The 22,327-nt window shown below is 46.3% G+C and overlaps 1 protein-coding gene across 3 annotated transcripts in view; it reads left to right on the forward strand.

The window, feature by feature from the left end:
- TRPC3 (transient receptor potential cation channel subfamily C member 3) overlaps window positions 1-22,327 on the forward strand; it is a 138,965-nt gene that overhangs the window by 13,912 nt on the left and 102,726 nt on the right. For all 3 annotated transcript variants that reach the window (XM_075616011.1, XM_075615994.1, XM_075616002.1), the window contains exon 2: window positions 11,113-11,884. In XM_075616011.1, coding sequence (XP_075472126.1) covers window positions 11,113-11,884 — 772 coding nt within the window. The remainder of the gene's footprint in view (window positions 1-11,112; window positions 11,885-22,327) is intronic.

Consider the following 22,327-nt stretch of genomic DNA (forward strand, 5'->3'; position numbering starts at 1 on the left):
TGGGAGCAGGGGGTCTCCCGAGATGAACCGCATTGATTTCAGCCTCGGGGACCCTCTGCTTCCGGAGTTACAGGCCCAGATATGGGATGCCGGTATCTCTTCCATTATATAAATGTCCCACGTCACGTGACGCGGACGCTTTAAAAATGTAACTCAGGAAGCAGGGGGTCCCTGAGCCAGAAATCAAAGCGGTTCAGCTCAGGAGACCCCTGCTCCCGCACACTATTAACAAATAATTCAAGCAGCTTCATTACCTTAGCGGTGGCCCTCGAGTGTTCCCTGCTGGCCTGCGGTACCAATCCCGCACTCCCTAACACATACAGTACAGTAATGGGCAAAATTACTATTATCCAGACATGGATAATAGTGCATTTGCCCATTTAAAATAAAACATTAAGCTGCAGAAATAAAATAAATAAAACTTGCACTCACCCTTGCCAGGCTGCCACGATGAAGGCCGTCCTCATCCTCACCACTGTCCATGTCCTCCGTTGCCACAAACAATGCAGTACAATCTAAAATACAATCTCTTGTCCCCTAACCCCTTAATCACCTTAGCGGTTAGTAACCACTATAGTAATTAAGGGGTTAACCCACCCTCTCCCACTATCCAACCAGGAGGTCTAACCACCCTCACCAGGCAACTACCCCCACCCGTCACCCATTCATTGGTACTGTGTAGTGGGTACATGATGCTCATATAATATGGCATGATTTACCACTATAGCAAGAAATGGTAAAGGAATAAAAAAAACAGGCCCAAATATAAAACACATTACATTGCAAAATCAACACATTACTAATACCAATCAAACAATTGAATGGCACAGTGGGTACATCATGCCCATATAATATGGGCATGATTTAACACTATGCCAGTCAATGTCAACCTAAACCAAACAATCACAAACAAGAACCAATGGATTAAAGACAATCTCAAACTAAAAACAAATAAAGTAGTAAACTGAACAAAATTACCACCAATCAATTAATCAAAGCGAAAATAAAGACCAGAATAAACAATTAAAACACCAAAACAAAATCATGAATAAATAAAATAAATATCTAAATAAACTGCATCATTCAAAATCAAGTAAAAAAATAATCCAACATTAAAAATCAAACACCAATCAAAAGCCAGAAATAAACTATTTAAAACACCAGAAAAAAATCCTGAACACTACATCAATATGCAATATAAATAACATACAAATTTAAAATCAAAGAAGCAATATTCATTTAAAATACATACAAGCAAGCATTTGCCAAAACAACCATTGCTTCTTACTGTATGTATGTATATACAGTATAGCCCTAGAGGGCCATACATTAATACATTTGGAATGAATGTGTAAAAAAAAAAATGCAATCACAAAAAAAATACAATTAAAAAAACCTGTTAACATACATTCAATATTCATATTCATATATTTACATATTGAACATACATTCAATATTCATACATTCAATATTTTTCCTTACCTTTAGATGTCTTCACCCTCTAATTCCCGTGGTCACCGCAAGCTCTCGAACCAATCCACGATCACCCGGGAGCACCCACCAGCCTGTTGTATTAATTTTGGGGCGAAAAAAACGTAAACAATGATTTTCTTCATGACTCCATTTCTTTTGCGCCAGCCTTTAGCTGGTGCAAAAAGCTGGCATGTTTTTAAAGTACGATTCACTTATCACTGCTTAGTGAATTGCACTGACTGGCAAAAAACGGCGCGTTTGCCGTTTTTTGCCTGATCTGATGTATTTTTTTTCCCTGGCTGAACACCTCAGTGTACACCTCACTCATGCGCAGAGCACCAGATAGCGGCGGCCATTACAGCAAGGGCTCTGTGAGGGACTACAAGCCCCAGCATTGCTGGCTTGTTGTGAGGGACTACAAGCCCCAGCATAGCTGGCTCTGTGAGGGACTACAAGCCCCAGCCCCAGCATAAGCTGTTAGTCAGGCGGCAAAGAACAGCTAATAGGGCTGCAGCATTTTCCTGCAACAAGAAGGATACATTTGACATGCTCAGACCTCGTGCGTCAGTCGGAAGAGGGAGCAGAAGCTGAGAGGTAGTGTCCAGGGAGCTGTGCTTCCCTGGACTAGGCCTAGCGTGTCCCATTAGGCCCAAGGTAGGCCCTGAGTCACCAATCAGATTGTGGTTGCTGCAGGGACAGGTCCCTTAGGCTAAGGCCCCGGTCACGGCGCTCTAATGCACGCCCGCGCTTTCGGCTGCGCGTTCCGGCGATTCCCCGGTCTGCAGCTCACTGCAGGAGCAGAGACCGGGGGGGGCGTGCCGGAGGAGTGACGGGGGCGCGGCCATGACGTCACCCGGCAGGTTCGCCCTCATTGGCTGAACCGCCGGGGGGCGTGCGTAGCTGCTCGACGCGAGTTCCTGCTCTCAATTCTATTGAGAGCAGGAGTAGCTCTCGCGCGAGCACTGCGGCCCCCCCTCGCAGCGGGCCCGGCGCCGTTGCGGGGAGGGCTCTGGTGAGCGCAGCGTCCGCCACAGCGGACGCTGCAGCATGCAGCGGGGGCAAGGCCTTAGATAGGAACACTGCCCCAATTAGGATCTATAATGTATGGGACACAGCGACGTCGTGCCGTACTTGTGGCCTGTGGTGTGGGACCAGACCGCCACCGCAAGATACAGAGACTCTCCTCACGGTGGGACCCTCCACCTAGATACCACCCCATGTGGAGGCGGACTCCGTCGCTGATGGCGCTGGACCAGACGGTTCTATCATCAGCTGGTGGTACCAGCACCCGGCAGGTATCACAACCTCAAAAAGTGCACCAACTATAACACCTACTGTGGGCAGCGCTGTCACACTCACACTTTGTGGTGGGCTTACCTCTGTGGACACCGGGCGGTTAGGTGCCCAGAGCACCTCAGTACTTTGGGGGAATTTCACCCGGTTGTGTACTGTACAATACAGCGGGGTGAGACGGTGGGGCACTGTGTGGGGGTGAGGCCAGGTGGGGTCTGTATGATAAATCTTGTGGTACAGTTTTATGTGTTCAGTAAAACCTGTTTTCATATGCTGTGTGTGTATTCCTTGTGTTGGGTCCTGTGACGCGGTTATCCAGTATTGCTAACATCCTTCATAGGTGGAGGCACTGTCACCGAACGATACAGGTACACCCCAGGCTCCCAGTAGTGGAGGTTCAGGCAACGCACCAAATACACTCAGTAGTCACCACATCTTCCAAACGTGGGGGAAATAGCGCTACATCATTAACATTTATTGTTAAAAATTATTATTATTTGGCCTTCAGTGAACATAACAATATATGCAGGTATGCACAAATTGCTAAAGAAATGTGTATGTGAACAGGAACTCAATGTGCTCCTTTACTATACAGTCAATAAACTATGCAGAGGATGAAATTCCCCCACAGTATTTTATTAGGGCTGCAGATTTTTAGAAATGAAGAATACATATTCATGTCTTCTACAGAGCCCCAATTAGTGATAAATTCATAACTGGTTATTTACCAGAATGTGTATAATTAAAATCATCATCAAGTGTCATGGTTTAACAAAGACAAATAGGTCAGTGAAAAGTATAACAAAATGCAGAAGGCTTATTAAGATAAACAAAAATGTATTTTGCTGTATTTAAGGTATCATAGAATACATTTTTAGGGCAGCCTCCAAATGTCCTAAATACATTAATAGCTTATTTTAAACTCTAACAGTTGCAGAAATTTGTCAGCTTCATGTATTATTTATTTTGAGTAAGAGTACGCTTGCTTAGCATTTTTTCTTTGCACCTGTAGCATGTGAATGAGGTTGTTCAATAATGCTTTAGAAGATGTATTCTCTCAGGAGCTGTTGTATTGGCAAACCAACAAATGAAAGACCTTTTTAGGTTAGTATATATCCTAGGAAAGGTTCTCTGGGCTCAATATTTAAACCATAAAGCACCGTGAAGGGATTTATTTTTGATGCGATGACGTACAAACTAGAAAATATACAAGGGTGCCAATTAACATTTATAAATAAATGAGGTGAATTCCGTTGTTTGTTCAACGTCTGGGCAGGTTCAATTTCGCTATATTTTCCATGACATCACTAAATGCTGTTTTTTTGGTGTGTTTTTTGGGGGGCAGTTTATAACATGGTAATTGGTTAGAAAAGGCCATGTAGTGGTGATATACTTCTGCAGCTTTGCATATTACATTTTCTGGGTAAGATTACAGAGATTTGTTTTGCTAAATAAATGACAATTGATGCAGATGGAAGAAGTAATATGCATTCGGTGATACATTACCTTAGCGTAATAAAGGTTGCCAGGTGCCAGGTCTTGAACCGGACAGACCGGTATTTTGCCCCTGCGTCCGGTAAAAAATAAGAGGTAATACACATACATGTCCGGTATTACCTTTCTGAACGTGCGGTGGGCAGCGCAAGCCGGGAAAGGTGACTATGGGGGTCCGGCGGCCGTACAAAGTAGTTGCCAGCGGGTCCCGGCTCTCCCCCAGCTGCAGGCCTCTCCATCACTCTGTCCCATGCTGAGCTTCTGATGCTGGCGCGCCCATGGCCTCTCTGACGTCGGCATGCCGGAAGTAAGCTGGGCTCAGCTTCTGGTGCTTCGGCATTAGAGGGAGGCCCGGCACACTCCAACATCAGAAGCTCGGCGTGGGACAGAGTGAGGGAGGCCAGTGGCTGGGGCAACTACAGGACCGGCAGCCAGGCCCCCCACACAGCCCAGCCAGTGGACATCCAGATGGAGTGGCTCAGTGAGTAAAGATGCTGACTGGCATTGAGCGTGAAGTAGGGGAACCTAGTTCAATTCCTGGTGTCAGCCTCTTGTGACATTGGGCATGTCACTTTATCTCCCTGTGCCTCAGTGTGATGGAGCGGCCTGTAGGCGAGGGCAGATAAACGCACAGACTGAGGGTGAACCTTAACTGGATTAGGTTTATTTGCCACCAAACAACAACCAAAACATTGGGGCTACTGACCTGTTAAGGCAAAGCACAAAATAATAAAATAAACACCTACTCCGTGTTAGGAGACTAAATAAACATGCAGATCCCTAGCTAACGGGGCTGGCCAACTAACCTGGTTCCTACAAAATATATAAACCAGTATTTAGAAAGTACAATAGTGAAAGTCTTATCTGACATTGTTGCAGGGATTCCTTCACAGGGTCTCTATATCGCTCCTTCACTCCTTCAGGAACGCCGGTTCTGGGGAACAATCTTTATTCTGGGTGGGATTCCCAGCTGGACCCCACACGCCTGCTTCCTTCAGTCCTAGGGTCCATAACAGCCAGGCTGTCTGCTGGCTGGGAGAGGTCTCTCTACCCTCCTGGTGAAAAACCTGGCTCTCCTTCTCTGACAACTTCCTGTCTCAGGAGTTGATTGTGCACACCTCCCTGTTCAAGTGTGAAATCCGACACCCGTGCAGTCTGGAAAGGAAGTTAACCTCTTCACTCCCTTACACTCAGGAACCAAAAAAACAAAGATTGTAAACTCCATGGGGCAAAAATGTCTCTGTAAAGCACTACGTAAAACTAGCAGCACTATACAAGAACAAACTATTATTATTACCGTATTATATATGTATTGGGAGGGGCGTGTATTTTTAATATGTATTGGGGGGTGGTATATTTTTATATGTTTAGCCCCTTTGCCCCACCCTAAGTGAGATCTGGTCTGCTACTAGTGTTTTTGGTGTAACATGGTGCATACCTGTGAGGTAACAGGAGGGCTGAGCACTTCCGCTATGGTGTGTGGGGATTATCAGGACAAGTTTACAGGGTACCTTTTGTTCATGGGTGCCGCGCCTCCAGTCAGCGAGGATCCTCTGCTATACTAGGATGGTCCAGACTGACACCTTCTCTTTAGTCCAAGACAGTAAATCACACTTGCATATGGATCCATGGTATTTATTGCATTGGTTAAGATCTTACAGCAGGCACATCCCTTTTATTGCTTCCCCCAAAAAGGTCACTCAAGGCTTGAGGCCCATCCAAGTTTCCTCCGGCATGGTGCTCCTCCTGCATCCCCTTCCAGGAGCAGGGAAGTTGTTGCTCACTCCACAGGGGGAGAAAAGAGACACACCCACTTTTGGGAGAGAGACAGTATATATACCCTGGGGTTTGGCTTGTAACCCTTCCCCATAACAGGGCAGGTCTGATACTAACAGGTGTCACATCTGCACATGTCACCCAGCCAGTACCTCCCCCAGGCTGACACTCTATGACTGTTGCTAGGCCCTCCTTTGGATACACTCATTACATCCAAGGCTGCAATAAAAAGCAGGCCCACAGAGGAATTAACCCTTTCAGTGCCTGACTCTAGCAGGACGTATGCTGTTAGGGACCAGAAGAAAAAGGTAGCGGCCGGAGGCTAGGCTACATATGTATTGGAGGGGTGGTGTATTTTTATATGTATTGGGAGGGGATGTATTTCTATATGTATTGTGAATGGTTTATTTCTATATTATTGGGAGGGGTGTATTTTGCACCAATTTGCACCATTTTATATTCTATTTTGAAAAAAATGCAGGGAGGGCACTCAATCCCCAAACCCCTCCCTAGAATTTGTATTACGAAATAGAATATGAAATGGTGCAAATTGGTGCATACTTGGAGTGAAATTTAGGAAACATTACATAACGGTCTGATCATTTATAAATAACACACCGACTTTTCAAGCGCGTCGCATCTTTCACCATTGTGTCCAGTATGTTTGGAAAAGCCACCTTGCAACCCTAAGCGTAATCAATATTTACAGCAAAATAGGAACTGACATTTAAACGTATGGAGCAGCTTACTTATGTAGCCCCCTTTTCCCTATGACTATGGGAACTATGCGTACTGATTACCTGTGGCTCACAGAAGGCCTAAGCCTCTGCTGCTGGGAGCCTGGGGTGAGCTCTCGTCCTTCTCGGGTGTGCCTACACCTGATGAAGGATCGTAACGTTGCAGCATAACCCCTCTCAGGAACCAATACAGTGATGAGTAATACACACACACACAGGTACAATATAACTGTTTACTGACACATGATTAATAATAATACTCACAATACAATGACCCCCAACACCATACCCACACAGTATTCAAACCCCCAATGGGTTCCTCCAAAGTACTGAGGGTGCCCTGGGCACCTAACCACCCCGGTGACCACAGAACAATGCCCACTCCAAAGTATATGGAGTAGCGCTACCCCTGTGTGGATTCGTTGGTGCACTTTACCTCCCTGGACACTCCTGTACCCAGGTACCGCTAATAACTCAAAAGGGGGAAGGTCAGTCAGGTCCCACGGCGTGGGGCATCCAACATAAATCCCCTAACACCTTGTTTAAATCCACCACGTGGGGTGATCTCCAGCTGGAGTGTCTCACCTGAGAGCCTATGGGGCCCTGGGCCTGTTCCCTGGCTGCAGGGCACCGTGTGGCCGTCCGGTCAGCGGTGTAATAACAACACTAAGTGTTTGTGGGGAGTGTCCCTATCTGGGGGCCTTCCCTACAATACTTAGCTAACGTGGCTCTGGGCCTGACTGGTGCCTGCGGGGGGAAGTCTGGTCTAGTCCAGGGCTCCTGGCACCTGGACACTACCTGCTCCCTCTTCTGCCTCCGTCAGACTCCTTGCGCAACGTCGCCGTCCTGCTCCTGCTGCAGCGCTCTCTACAAGTACTCCCTCTACTACGTGCAGTCCCTTACACATCTGCCACGTGAGGGGACTACCTTGGGCCTAAGGGATTACTCTAGGCCTGGTCTGAGGCTACAGGTACCCGGGCACAACCTCTTAGCTTGCAGTCTCTCTCCGGACAGGTGCACGGGACTTTTCGCGCCAAACCGCTATCTTCTTCCTGCATTCGCCCCTTAGGATCCTGGGACATGTAGTCTCTTGTGAAGCCATTTCCAAGATGGCCGCCACACTCCTGGACTCTGCGCATGCGCACGCCTTGGCTGAGCTCACGGTGGCTGCTTGGGTGCGGGCTTCCGTGCGCGCCCCCACGCGCAATCCTGCAGCCCCAGAGATCTGTGCGCTAACTGCAGGGGTTGGATCGCAGCCGATCGGGGGCATGGCAGGGGGCGTGGTGAACGCGTCACGGAGCTGTTTCGGCCTCAGTGGCTGAAACAGCTCACGTGACACGACTGCAGCCCGAAATGTCAATTTCAGTTGTGGCGCCAAAATGTCGCTGCGTCGACGTGCGCAGCACCGCGGGCACTTAAGGAACTACCTTACACAATCGGGTAAGAGTCTTTTAAGTGCGCGCAGACACAAGTGCGCTCATGTAGCGACGCCGCCACCGTGAGCTCAGCCTTGCACTGCTTATGCGGGACAGCTAAGATGGCTGTCCCCACCTCCCGATTGGCGCGGAGCTCCGGCGGCAACCCGGTAGTCTGGCAACTCCCCCTACCGGAGGTAAGAAGGGAGCCCGGCAACACTAAGGCTGCGTCCATAGAAGGACAAGCAGCGCTGAGGCGTGCGGATGCTCCGCGCTGAGCCCCTGCATCCTCAATGAGGATGCCTTGAGGGTGCTGTCAGCTGAAACATCCAATCAGCCTTAAGCAGCGTCAACGTCACGGCGCCGTGATGTCGGCGCCGTGACATTGACGTCATTGCGGGCGATTGGCCCAGCGATTGGCCCAGCGACGTCACTGCCCCGCCTCCAACCACCTCCCCCCCGGCTCCCTTCGCGCACGCTGGCTCGCCTGCAAGTCCGTGGAATCGCGCTGACTCAAGCAGGCGAGCCTCAGCGTTAGCGCGCCTCCGCTCTCCCCACCCCTCTATGGCCCGGGCCTTACAATGACGGTATAGTAACACTAACACAATTTTGAGATGCATCTTTTCATTTCACAACCCATGGCTGCTCTGACCAGGACAACACATTGATCTTTACATCAGTCCTATTTAGTACAACATTTCTTTTAACCTTACATTACGTGTGTAACGGGTTTATCCCCCCCCCAATCTCACATTGGCCCGGGTACTCTTAATAACCAACTCCCATTACGTCTGTGTTTGGTGGTGCACCTGTAGGCAACAGAACCCCTGAGTCTCCCGCTTGTTGTTAGTTGGGGATTTTCAACAGACAGGTGGCTGAGGTAGTGGGTGCGAGTTCAACTTACATCATGTGCAGCGCCTCCAACTCATCAGGATCTATGCTTCCGCAGGGAGATGGTCCTTGTGAGGAACTCCTTCTCGGTGGTGCCATCCACTTGCGAGTAATTTCACACTCACACAGTGGGGGTATCTTTAAACAGGGCATCTTTATTGTAGACGGTGATGTGGCAGACTGCCACATGCAGCTGCCGGCTCTAGCCGCACATCTCTCCGTGCTGTCCCTTCGCCAGGTACGCCCTGCTGAATTGAAGTGGGGTTCCCTCTTCTCCTAGGGAGACCCTCTCTGTGCCAGGTCCCTGGACACAGAGTGGTTTAGACAGGCTGATTGGTCAACCTGGACCGCTAGTTACTTCACTAGGGTCACAAAGTGTTCCCACAATCCCTTATGCAGGCCATACAATATCCTAACAGCTTTCCACAGCTGCCAGAACACTACTTCCACTGTAGAGAACACTGTAGAACTATCTGTAGAACACACTATAACTAACTGTGTTGTGCCTTATATACTTCAGGAGGCAGGTGCATCCCTGATGTCACTATCCAGGGACTCAGAGCATACAGCCACTCCCCTCTATACATAGGGCACCTCACCATTGGATGAGGGAAAACCTCCATAACTGGCATCCCTCCATAGCTGGCATACCTGTTCTTACCAGGACTTACTGCCAACAGAGAGGAAAGCAATATACCATTATTATGCATGGCTATACGTGTATAACAGATGAACAGTCTTTGGTGTGCCTTGCATTTCTATTGCAGTGTTCCTGTTTCTCTTTCAAAGCATGCCTGACTCTGCAAGCCATATTGTATCTTCTTTCTACTGGACTGAGAAGTGATCCCTTTGTATAGCTAGCTAGTAGGGACTGTTTTTTCCAAGTTAAAATAAATACTGCTTTGCAACTGCGTTCTCTGAGCTCAGATAAAAGGCTCTCTGCTGTTTTCATATGGTTGTAAGGGCACTAAAACACCTCTGATGTGATCATATTAAGATTGATGGTGCAAACTGCTTCTTCACAACATGTGCATGTCATTCTATTTTTCCATTTTCACACTCCCTTAGGTATACTTCTAAGTGTTTTCGTACTACAACTACAGTATGTTAGTTCACAGCCCTGTCCGTTTTTGTATTCCCAAAATAACTTCATATCATGATAAGATGCAAGTCTAGTCTTGCTCCTCTTCATTCTCCATGCAATGATTACAACACTAATTGTATAACATTAATGAGGATGCATTGGAATGCACATTAAAAAACCAAGGCTGGATGAAAACTGTATTGGGAATGATGTGGTCCTATTATGGTATATCGCAGGATTTTTCTATTAACATCAAATGTAAAACTGGGAAAAGTGGGGAAAATTAACTGTGTTTATCATTTAACCCCAAAATATTTAGAATGTGCTTTCTTTTAGAATTTATTTTGCAAAGAGTCCTTAAATGTCGTTTTGTAGAGAAATGATCACTGTACGCTAAAAAATATATACTTTTTTCTTTTTAAAAGTAATTTGTGAACCCAATTGGTTTTAAACAATAATATAATTATATATATAAAAAATATCCAAATCATCTTTATAAATATTTTTATTGAAGTAAATGAGTAATTCTAGTCATAGTACGATGATACACACATTCAGCTAAAGACTTAGGGTTGTCATTCATCAAAAGACCTCCCAGCTGCAAAACGGAGACAAAAATACTCCATCATATTTATCAAGGGCAAACGTTACCAATGAAATCAATGTGATTTTTATTTCTTTGATAAATATAGTTCAGTATTTATTGCTCCAGTTTTGCAACTGGGAGGCTTTGAGAAATGGTCCTCCTAAGAAACTAAGGTTGACAGGTGTGTGCCAATAAGTATATATGAGTGTATACTAGAGAGCTATATACCAGCAATAATGAGAAGAGTATTGTACAACCCCTTAGTACAGATAATATTAGGAAGGTTTATGACCCCCATAGAAAATGACTTGTGTATTCTAGAAACTGCCTATTTAATTTTCTCATCTTCCTGCTTGTCAATAGATCAGGTGAGGGCAGCCCATCCATGAGACGTGTGACCATGATGAGGGAGAAGGGCAGGAGGCAGGCGGTCCGGGGCCCAGCGTTCATGTTCAACAACAGGGGCTCGAACCTGACGGCAGAGGAGGAGCGCTTTCTGGATGCCGCAGAGTACGGGAACATCCCTGTTGTGAGAAAGATGCTGGAGGAATCAAAGACATTGAACGTCAACTGTGTAGACTACATGGGTCAAAGTGCCCTCCAGCTGGCCGTGGGGAATGAACATTTGGAGGTGACAGAGCTACTGCTCAAAATGGAGAATTTGGCACGGATTGGAGATGGTCTGCTTCTTGCCATCAGCAAGGGCTACGTGAGGATAGTAGAAGCCATCTTGAATCATTCGGCATTCGCAGCGAGCAAAAGACTCACCCTCAGCCCCTGCGAGCAGGAGCTCCAGGATGATGATTTTTTTTCATACGACGAAGATGGCACCAGGTTTTCCCCGGATATCACGCCCATCATTCTCGCCGCTCACTGCCAGAAATACGAGGTTGTGCACATGCTGTTGATAAAAGGAGCAAAGATAGAGAAACCTCATGATTACTTCTGCAAGTGCAGTGACTGCACTGAAAAGCAAAAGGTTGACTCCTTCAGCCACTCAAGATCCAGGATAAATGCCTACAAAGGATTAGCAAGTCCGGCCTATCTGTCACTGTCAAGTGAAGATCCAGTCCACACTGCCCTGGAGCTTAGCAATGAGCTGGCCAAGTTGGCAAATATTGAAAAAGAATTCAAGGTAAGGCCAATGTTTTTTTTGTATTGGTCATATAAATTGTTTCATAGCAATTAGATTGTTAGCTCTTCGGAGCAGGGACTCCTCTTCCGAAATTTTACTTTTATGTTTGATGCACTAATTCCCATAATCTGTTATTTGTATTATTTGTTCTTTATATGATTGTCACGTGTATTACTGCTGTGAAGCGCTATGTACATTACTGGTGCTATATAAATAAAGACATACAGATGCAGCAACGAGTATCCGAACACTTGCCTGGGAAAACCTGGGGCAATCTCCCAGTAATGCTGCAACATTTCTGTGACATTTCTGCAGACAGACTAATGGCCCATCAGATTAACACAGCGGGGGTCCCTGGCAGTCTCATTTAGTTTGTCCTATTCAGTCCTATTCAGTTTGAATGGGACTGCCAGGGACCCCCGCTGTGTTAATCCGATGGGCCATTAGTCTGTCTGCAGAAATGTCACAGAAATGTTGCAGCATTACTGGGGTATTACCCCAGATTTTCCCAGGCAAGTGTTTGGATACTTGTGGCTGCATCAGTACATACAAAAATAAATAAAATGTATAGCACAAGATGATTAATCGTTCCCTTGCAGAGGAAACTGCACCTCATGTCAACTCCTTTAAAAGCATCAGAGATAATGAGAGTATTTTGAAACCTAATCAAGAGCAATAAAATTATTGGCGAATGGCGCAGGAAGTGATGCAGATGATAATAGTGTTGTCATTGAAGTATTAATGGGGTTATTTATCAAAGTGTCCTGGCTGTAAAACTGAGGCAAAACTGGTACAAAACAGCACCCAATGTATACAAAAACAAACAATACCTTATTTTCCGTTGCAGATTTTGTTCTTTACTACAGATGTAGCAAGGGTAACTGTGTCCAGCACCATGGCAAGCCGCGGCCTTGCGACTGTGGCAGTCCTGGCACCAGTGGATTAACCCTGCGTCGGGTCCTACATGGACGCATGGACCTCCTGTAGCCTGACCTCGGCAGACACTGTCTCCGACGCTACAGATTTTTGCTTTTTCGTTCATGGCTCCAGAGACAGTAAATCTCGCTACATCTGTACATCTAGTGCTGTTTTACCACCATGTTTGCCCCAGTTTTGCAGCTCCCCTGCTGACTCAAAATGTGACTCACTAACCGTCACTTTTGTTTTTAACCATTTCTTGCATAAAGTTGAGAAATGGTGAAAATGTTGTCAGTTAATCATTGTCATTGCTTCTTGTTTTTTGATATATTATCCAATTAGAATAAGGTAATTCAGATGAATATGGGATTAGCTGCATTCAAGAAGCCAGCTCAACAAAACTGAACCATACAGTAGTTAAAGCAGCCATGCGCTTTACTTAATTCTTTATTACTTTTTGTGCTAACCTGTGTAACGTTTTTTCTGGACCAGTCTGGACCCACCCAATCTCACATTGGCCCCTGTGGTCTAACCAGTCCCCATTACATGGATGTGTCTGGTGGTGAACCTGTTGGCTACAGGAGTCCTGAGTCTCCCGCATGATGTTAGTGGGGATATCAGAAAGACAGGCGCTGAGGTAGTGTGTTTAGAGTCCTACCTATATCCAGTGCAGCGCCTCCACCTGATCAGGATCTCTGCGTCCGCAGGAAAATGTGACTGATGAGGAACTCCTGTGTGGTGCCTCCTCCTGTGCAAGAACTTCACTCCCACACAGCAAGGGTTTGTTGAACTTGGGCATCTTTATTCTCAGTGTAGACAGACTGCCCCTCACAGCGGTTGTACTCAGCCGCTCATTGTTAAACTGCTCATCCCTTCAGAAGGTCATGTCCTCCTAATGGAGTTGGGTCACCTCTCCCCTCAGGGAGATCACCACCTGTGTCAGGTCCCTGATCACAGTGCAGATACTAATGATTAACACACACTTGGAACTCCTAGTTAACACACTATAGAATCTCTGGAATCACACCAACTTTAGACAGTGCTGTGTCTTATATAGCTTAGGGAATAGCCACACCCTTGTGTCACTAATAGTGGACACAGAGTATGTTACCACTCCCCTGGTGTACATATGACACCTCCCCAGGGTGTGAGGGCAAACCTCCATGATGGATGCTGACAATCCTGCATACTTACCAGGTTTACTGCCACATGAGAGAGAACTGTACAGTATACCATTTTTATACATGGCTACACCTGCATCAGGACTCCCTTTAAGCAGGTCTGCCTTAGGCTTTCTTCTATGAGACCACCTTTCAGCTGCAATGAATCCTGAATATTTTCACCTGTTTAAGAAATAAACATGGTTGCTGGCAAAATCATGCTGAAGAACTGCATAACTTACCCATGCCTTGAGCTGGACCCCTCTCCCATTCCCAATAAACACACCATACAACTTCTTGAGAGACAATAATGGCCACAGCTTCATTTATTATAACAAGATAAATGGAACACCTCCCCAGGGTGTGAGGGCAAACCTCCATGATGGATGCTGGCAATCCTGCATACTTACCAGGTTTACTGCCAGCATGAGAGAGAACTGTATACCATTTTTATACACGGCTACATTCTCCCCTGGTGAACCCCAACGTCCCGGCTGGGACCTAAATTTGCCGAACCTTCCTCCAGGCGGCACTGCAAAACATATACAACAGTATAAATATAAAAATACATTACAGTTCTTGCATAATAACATAATCACATACAGTGCCTGCTGACCAGCAGACTGCAGTGCTCCTGTGGAGAACCCCATCTTCTACCTAATAGTAGTGCCTATTAGGCTCAGGCTTCTGCACCTCCCTACTCGTAATGTCTTTAACAGTTACGCTGTGTTCTCTGAGTAACCCATTTTCTGGCCTGTACTCTACCCGATGCATAAAGACGTTGCGCCCAACGCTCCACACCCTCATTAACTGAGAAATCCTCTCTTCGTTTTTGAACCCAGCATACCCCCCAGATTTACTCATTATATATTTCTCAATGGTTTCCCTCAACCAGGCATCTCTCCCATCCTCTATTTCCTGCATCAGAGGCTCTGGTACGTACGGGTACTCCAACCCATGGGATTTTTTATATTTGGTAACTATGGCCCTCTCAGCCCTGCTGTTCCTAATTAACCTCTTGTTACCGGCCCTGCCTGGCAGCACCCACGATAATGGCTCATCCGGATCCACGGGATCCCTGAAAATGGCTGTCCCCTTGGGGTCCACTACCCCTGAGTGTATGTCATGCCACCTCAGCCTAAGCTCATCCAACCGTTCCTTCTCCGTGAACTCCCCTACTCCCCACCAGTAGTCTACCACCCCTTCTCTCCTTAAAATAAATTGTGTGCGATCCAGCCAAGCCTCATACCCCTCAAACAAGGGCGCCCACCACCTGGTCTCTCTCTCTCTGTAGCTTGCTGACACCGCCACTGGGCCTTCACTGTCCTCGAGCTCTCCCCCAGAAGATATCCCAGAGGTACCAGTGGATCTGAAATTCGACCCCAACCTTTTAGGCCTGCGGTGGACACTCACTGTATCAGTACCTTCACTATAACAAGAGGATACTTTCCTCGTATACATTCCTCCACCCGACCCATCATCAGATGTAAAACACTCTCCCCAGTCCAAGTTCTCCCCAGTCCGTTCCTCAGAGGTGGCTCGGGACTCCCCAGACAACCCTTGGCTAGACCGGGACCCAGATGAGGAGGTGACAGGGGCAGGGGTCTTATCTAGGGCTGGGTATAAGGGAACGCCATCAGGCGACGCGGGGCTATGACCCGCAACTTGTCGCTACCTTGCCCGGTGCCATCGGACTGGCCTTCCGGTTCATCCGTTTCGTTGTTCCCAGGCTTCCGTAGGGCCTTCCAGCTCTTCCCGGATCCAGGCGACCTGGAACAGCTCGTTGGTCGCAAGGACGTGGCCATCTTCCACCCAGCTCCGCTGTGTCACCGGATGTGACGTCGTCGATCTCGCGGGACTCACCGCCGCGATCTTAGGTTGGGCTCCCCGCCGGAACCTCTTCCTCCACAACGACATCCGCCGCCGGAAGTGAAGGTCCTGCTCTCCGTTGGGGCCTGGGCTAGGCCTTTCTCCGCCGTTGCCACCACCGGCACCTGTGGAGGGTAAGAGTATGCCTCACCGCTCCTTCGGCTCGGGATGGGATCTTCTCCTCCGTCTGCTCCGCCAGTCACCACGGCCGTGGGACTCCGCCACTCCGGCTGCCTCCGCATGGGCGACCTCGGCACCTCCAGACTCCGCTCCGCTGCGACCCAGGTAAGGCCTGCTTCATTCACAGCACCGCTGTGGTGGTCCGCCGTCGTCGCTTGTTCCTCGTCCGAGGAGCCGAACTCCGACTCGGGAAGTGGCACTCCCGTCGGGGACTGATGGTGAGGTTCTCAGCTCTCACCTCGCTTGTAGGCCCTTTTCTCTTCAGGCTCCGTCTTGATCATTAGGAGCGATCCCCATACTTCGGGATCGACAGGTTCTTTCTGGACCGCACATGGGGCTTCAGCCGTCAGCATGGCTGTGTCCGCTCCAGCCTCCACGGTCTGTCCGGGCACGAAGGACTGCACGGCCCATAGGTAGTGGATGCCACATTGGGGGCACCTGGCCGTTGTGTTGACCACACCACCCGGCAGCCAGCACTGCATGCATAAGCACTTAATTGTCTCTTTACCACCCGCCGTGAGCACCAGGAAGCCTCCCGGTGCAGAGTAGGGGTGCGCGGAGATGTCCATTTCTTCCTCAGCTTTGCTGGCCATGCTGATTACAGGAGAAACTTTTTGCAGTGGTCTCGCCTGTTCGCCAGCTCCTCGCAACTGAAGTGCAGGGGTTGGTTTGATAACTCCTCCCTCCGCCAGCTCCATTCTCATTTGGCACAACTGGAAACCACTCCCCCTGGTGGATATTAGGGGAGGGTCCCACAGATTCACTGGGTGACCCAGTACTGGCTTTGAGCCCGTCAGTGTCCATGAAGGCGCGGCCACAGCTTTCGCGCCATACCCCCCAGCAGGGTGGGGTTCTATGCTTGGCGCCAATCCCGGCCAACTCCCTGCAACTTTTGCATTTGCAGAATTTTCTGCACTCGGCCCACGCGGTCTCCCAGCGAAGCGGGAGCCGCCATCTTGGTTCACTCGGCCATTCACTTTAGCAACTGAAGTAGATTTTTGGCTGTAGCTCACCGTCTGGCAAGCAGATTCTCCATTTCCTTCACACACAATCACAATGTCCTCAACACTGTCCTCCAGGGTAGCACCCCTTGATCCTAGACAGGACCAAAATGGCGCGGCCACTGCCTTAGCACCATTCCACAGCATGCTGGCAAAAGTTCCTTCTGCAGCTTGCTCTTCAGTAGCACGCCACACCACGTGCGCTCCCTCCATCAGCCGCGGTCTGCCATCTTGGACTATCCACACCGCGCGGATATTCCATTCTTGCGTTCGCCATCTTTACACTGTACTTATTCATATCGCACATGGAGCTCCTCTCTCCGGGGCAGCTGCCATACCGATGCAATAAAGAATGCCACGATGCACCACCTACGTGTACCTAATGTAAGTCTGACACATGTTGCACTACCTCAGGCTAGGTTCACTCTCTCTGTGTATGCTGTGTCCACCTTCCTCCAGTCTGTGCTCTGCGGTAAGTGGTCTGGAACTGGCTAGAGTACTCTGGCTTCTCCATGCAGTACTAGGGCGTCTACCTACTGTTGGCCCCCCACTAGTGCAGGTCCTCTCTAGAATTCCTGACCAAGTTAACAGGCTATTCTCATGAGCATGGAATCCCACAACTAGCTGCCTCAAGGTGACTAGAACAGCTATAGCCCTGTCTCCAGATCCACTTAACTCCTTTCAGGATCCTAGGTCGTCCCTGCGAGCTGACAAATCCATCAGGCCCCCTGACTACCCCTAGACTCCGTCCCAAACACAGCACTGACTGGCAGCATACACTCTCCCTGTTTCCTAGTGTGCCTAGCAAAAGCCTGTCCTGTTGATGCAGATCTCAGCAGCTCGCCTCCAAATGTAACGGTTTTTCTGGACCAGTCTGTACCCACCCAATCTCACATTGGCCCCTGTGGTCTAACCAGTCCCCATTACATGGATGTGTCTGGTTGTGCACCTGTTGGCTACAGGACTCCTGAGTCTCCCACATTACGTTAGTGGGGATATCAGCAAGACAGGCACTGAGGTAGTGTGTTTAGAGTCCTACCTATATCCAGTGCAGCGCCTCCACCTCATCAGGATCTCTGCGTCCGCAGGGAGATGGGTCTGACGAGGACCTCCTCTGTGGTGCCTCCTCCTGTGCAAGAACTTCACTCCCACACAGCAAGGGTTTGTTGAACTTGGGCATCTTTATTCTCAGTGTAGGCAGACTGCCCCTCACAGCGGTTGTACTCAGCCGCTCATTGTTAAACTGCTCATCCCTTCAGAAGGTCATGTCCTCCTAATGGAGTTGGGTCACCTCTCCCCTCAGGGAGATCACCACCTGTGTCAGGTCCCTGATCACAGTGCAGATACTAATGATTAACACACACTTGGAACTCCTAGTTAACACACTATAGAATCTCTGGAATCACACCAACTTTAGACAGTTCTGTGTCTTATATAGCTTAGGGAATAGCCACAACCCCTTGTGTCACTAACAGTGGACACAGAGTATGTTACCACTCCCCTGGTGTACATATGACACCTCACCAGGGTGTGAGGGCAAACCTCCATGATGGATGCTGGCAATACTGCATACTTACGAGGTTTATTGCCAGCATGAGAGCGAACTGTATACCATTTTTATACATGGCTACACCTGCATCAGGACTCACTTTAAGCAGATCTGCCTTAGGCTTTCTTCTAGGAGACCACCTTTCAGCTGCAATGAATGCAATGAATCCTGAATATTTTCACCTGTTTAAGAAATAAACATGGTTGCTGGCAAAATCATGCTGAAGAACTGCATAACTTACCCATGCCTTGAGCTGGACCCCTCTCCCATTCCCAATAAACACACCATACAACTTCTTGAGAGACAATAATGGCCACAGCTTTATTTATTACAACAAGATAAATGGAACATTTATCCCCAATTAAGGACCGAGCCAGATTGCTCCTTCCACATCTACCGGAGGTCCAGAGATACACTCAGCTCGTATTTATCTAGCCATTCAGTACTGTAGTCCGAATGGCACAGAGCCCCCATACGGAAGGTTATCCCCTTCCGGCTGCCACATCCTGGAATGGTACAGCCTTCCCCAAGTTCCATATGGAAGGTCACCACCATTCTGTCCGCAAAAGCCTGGAATTGTTTGGCAGGACTTTCCAAGCCCAGTGTGGCTGAACTGAGGGTCTCCCGGTAGAAGTACTAATTCTCCAGCGGACCCCAAGTTAGGTAACCACCAAAATAAATAATCCGAATAAAAATGAAAGGCTGGAAGATATGAGGAAGACTGCTGTGGAAATATTTATTGTACTTTTAGTTTGTACATAATCAAGTCATGTTATGAACACCGATATTCAAAGAAAATAGTGCGATACGGTATATTCAACATAAATGTCACATTGTAAAGAGATCATAGTCAGCAATACTGAATATTTTTCTTGCTCACGTTGTATTTATATTGTATGATCTAAATTCAGTATTGTTGACTGTGATCTCTTTACAATGTGACATTTATATTCATTATACTGTATTTCACTTTTTTTTATTAAACATCAGTATTGGTGTCTTGTTTATCTTTTTGCATAAGAGATGTAATGCTGCACGCCATAAAAAACAATAATATACTTGCAACTCCTGGTCCAGGGGGTACCTGTCTAAGAAAAATCCAAGAACTAGATGAAAAAAAATAGATGTTCCAGGGCACTACGGAATTTTCCAAATGAATTTATTCGATCAACAACACACGTTCCAACCAACTGTGTGGACTTTCTCAAGTGAATTCTATTCACTTGAGAAAGACCACTCAGTTGGTTGAAACGTGTGTCTGTTGATCGAATAAATTCATTTGGAAAATACCTTAGTGCCCTGGAACATTTATTTTTTTCATATACAATAGTTCTTGTTTATCTTTTTGACATGATCACTCGTATCTTTGATTATTTATTTTTGATGGCAATGAGAGCTACTATCTGAGCAATAGTCAGACTGCATACCATAGCTATATTCATTCTAAATGTATTTCGTTCTCACACATTACCAGGTGGGGACCTTTTGATGTTATCTTTTTGATTTAATATATTTTCACTTCTATTTTGTAGTCATTTCTTCATATTCAAAACCAACATGTTCATTCTAATAAGTGTGCAGCAGATGCATGGTAATTGAAAAAAACAAAACAATATTGGGACATTGAAAGAAATAGCTTTCTAAGAATATTTCTAAGAATAGTTTATTTGGTCCTATGCCAAATTGGATTCTGTTATGCTTATAAAAGGTTTTATTGGGCATACAGAGCGTGTATTCCAAAGAAGGGAAACATTTTAATGAGTGTTTATAACATAAAGATACCATATCACCCACAAAAGAAACACAGAATATAAGTAAAACATGTCTACACTAGTAAATACTTTACTGTTTAAAAGTCCATGTACATTACATTCTTAGATAAGCAGAAATGTTTAAACACAAAGGATAGGATTAATCAAGGTTTTACTTCTATTTATTACTTGACAGAGCGACTACAATATACGAATCATTGTACTGTAAAAAATATAACAGTGTTGGATGGATTGTAATTGTTCTATAAGGAAACAAGGTGGCAAAGTCACAAGTGGAGAACCAAACACATTATATTTTTGTTTTACTTTTGAAAAGTCATAACTTAATAGTTCAACAACCAAATACACAGCAGAGCAAAAACCATTGGTGTGTTGAATCCAATTAAGAATTTGTGTTACATGGTAAGGGATCAAATATATTATGTCTGAGTACACAGTATGTGCCATTGCTTTTGTGAGAAAGAGCACCTTTTGAGCAGATAAATATTCATGACTGTTTAACCAAACAGAACAGGGTATTATTTCTAGCAGAGATAGAGATAAACCACATTATGACATCTTTGGGCATCAACTACGAAGACAGACTAGTAAATTGCTCATACTGTAAAAATAAAAGGGAGCAGACCATTGAAAGGTTATTGACATTTGTAATGCAGCAAAAGACAATGCAGCAAAATGTAGTCATGTTCCTAATCCCAACTAGTGGTTGCTCTTTTTCATAGCAGACATCTTTTTCACTTGAATGGACCGGAAGGTGTCATATGGAGTAGGAATAGGCTATGGAACGAATACAGTATCAGTGCTACAAAATCTCCAGTATCACAATCATGTTAATGAGAAAAGGTGTATATTCAAAATGCTGTGGTACGAAATCACATAAAAGTAATGCATACTTCCATAATAAAGGGCAAAGTCCGTGTCACACTTAACGAGAGTACAGTATGAGGGCCAGGAATGTCCCGTGTATGTGCAGTGTCTGGTTTCTGTTAAGGTTGGTCTGGGAAGGGAAGCAGGGTCCGCTGAATCACTACAGTCTCTAGAGACACCTCCGTCACCTTCCCGCAGTAACACTTGATAAAGCGCTGTTGTAGCGCGAAACACGTTAGAGGAACTTGTCCTCTGTTTTTTTTTATCATGTGTCCATGAAATCTTTTTTTATTAGCGTTCAGATCTCCAGCCCTCCTTTTGTTTCTAGCTGTGCACTGCTATTTGTTCTTCCTTCGTCATATGGAGTAGCACTGCTTAGTAAATATGGCCCTACATGTGTTAGGCAGAGTTAATCATCTATAAGGCACTTTACATTGCTGGAGTTTGTATACAAAAACATTGTCTGTTCTCCCACTGGAGGGACCTAATTGGCACAAAAGTTTCAATATACAGTAAACTGCAGCGCTCACTAAAGAAAAGGTACGTAATTTATTGCATCAAACAACCTGAACAGAAGAGCGACGCTTTGGACCTCCTTGTCCTTTATCAAGCTCGATAGTGATAGAGTTTGATAAAGGACCAGGCGGTCCGAAACGTCCCTGTGTTGTTTATTTGTTCTGGTTGTTTAATGCAATAAATTAGTACTTTTTCTTCAGTGAGAGCTGCAGTCCTGTTCTTTTTTTATATCAATTTTTGGAGCTGGATAGTGAACCTGGCCCCTCTGCGAGCGCCCTGTCTTCTTAAGCTAAGTATTTTTTTTATTTTCTCTGCATATGTTTTTTTACGCCGAGTGCTATGGACTTTCTTTTGTTTAAATATATATAAATCATAAGGAAATAAATGACATAAGGAAATAAATATTTGCTGGTTTTACATAAATGTGATTCGTACCTCTGCCGCTGGTTGATGTTTACCAGCATATTCATAAATAAAGTTATGGAGATTACAGGCTAAGAAGTCTTTATAGAGAAAAATGTACATGTAGATGATATAAAATAAGCACTTCAAATAGAGAGACACAGACACTCACACACATAGAGGGAGAAAGAGAATCATGAGAATGAAGC

This window comes from Ascaphus truei, chromosome 1 (assembly GCF_040206685.1).
Source record: "Ascaphus truei isolate aAscTru1 chromosome 1, aAscTru1.hap1, whole genome shotgun sequence".
In the NCBI taxonomy this organism is placed as follows: Eukaryota; Metazoa; Chordata; class Amphibia; order Anura; family Ascaphidae; genus Ascaphus; species Ascaphus truei.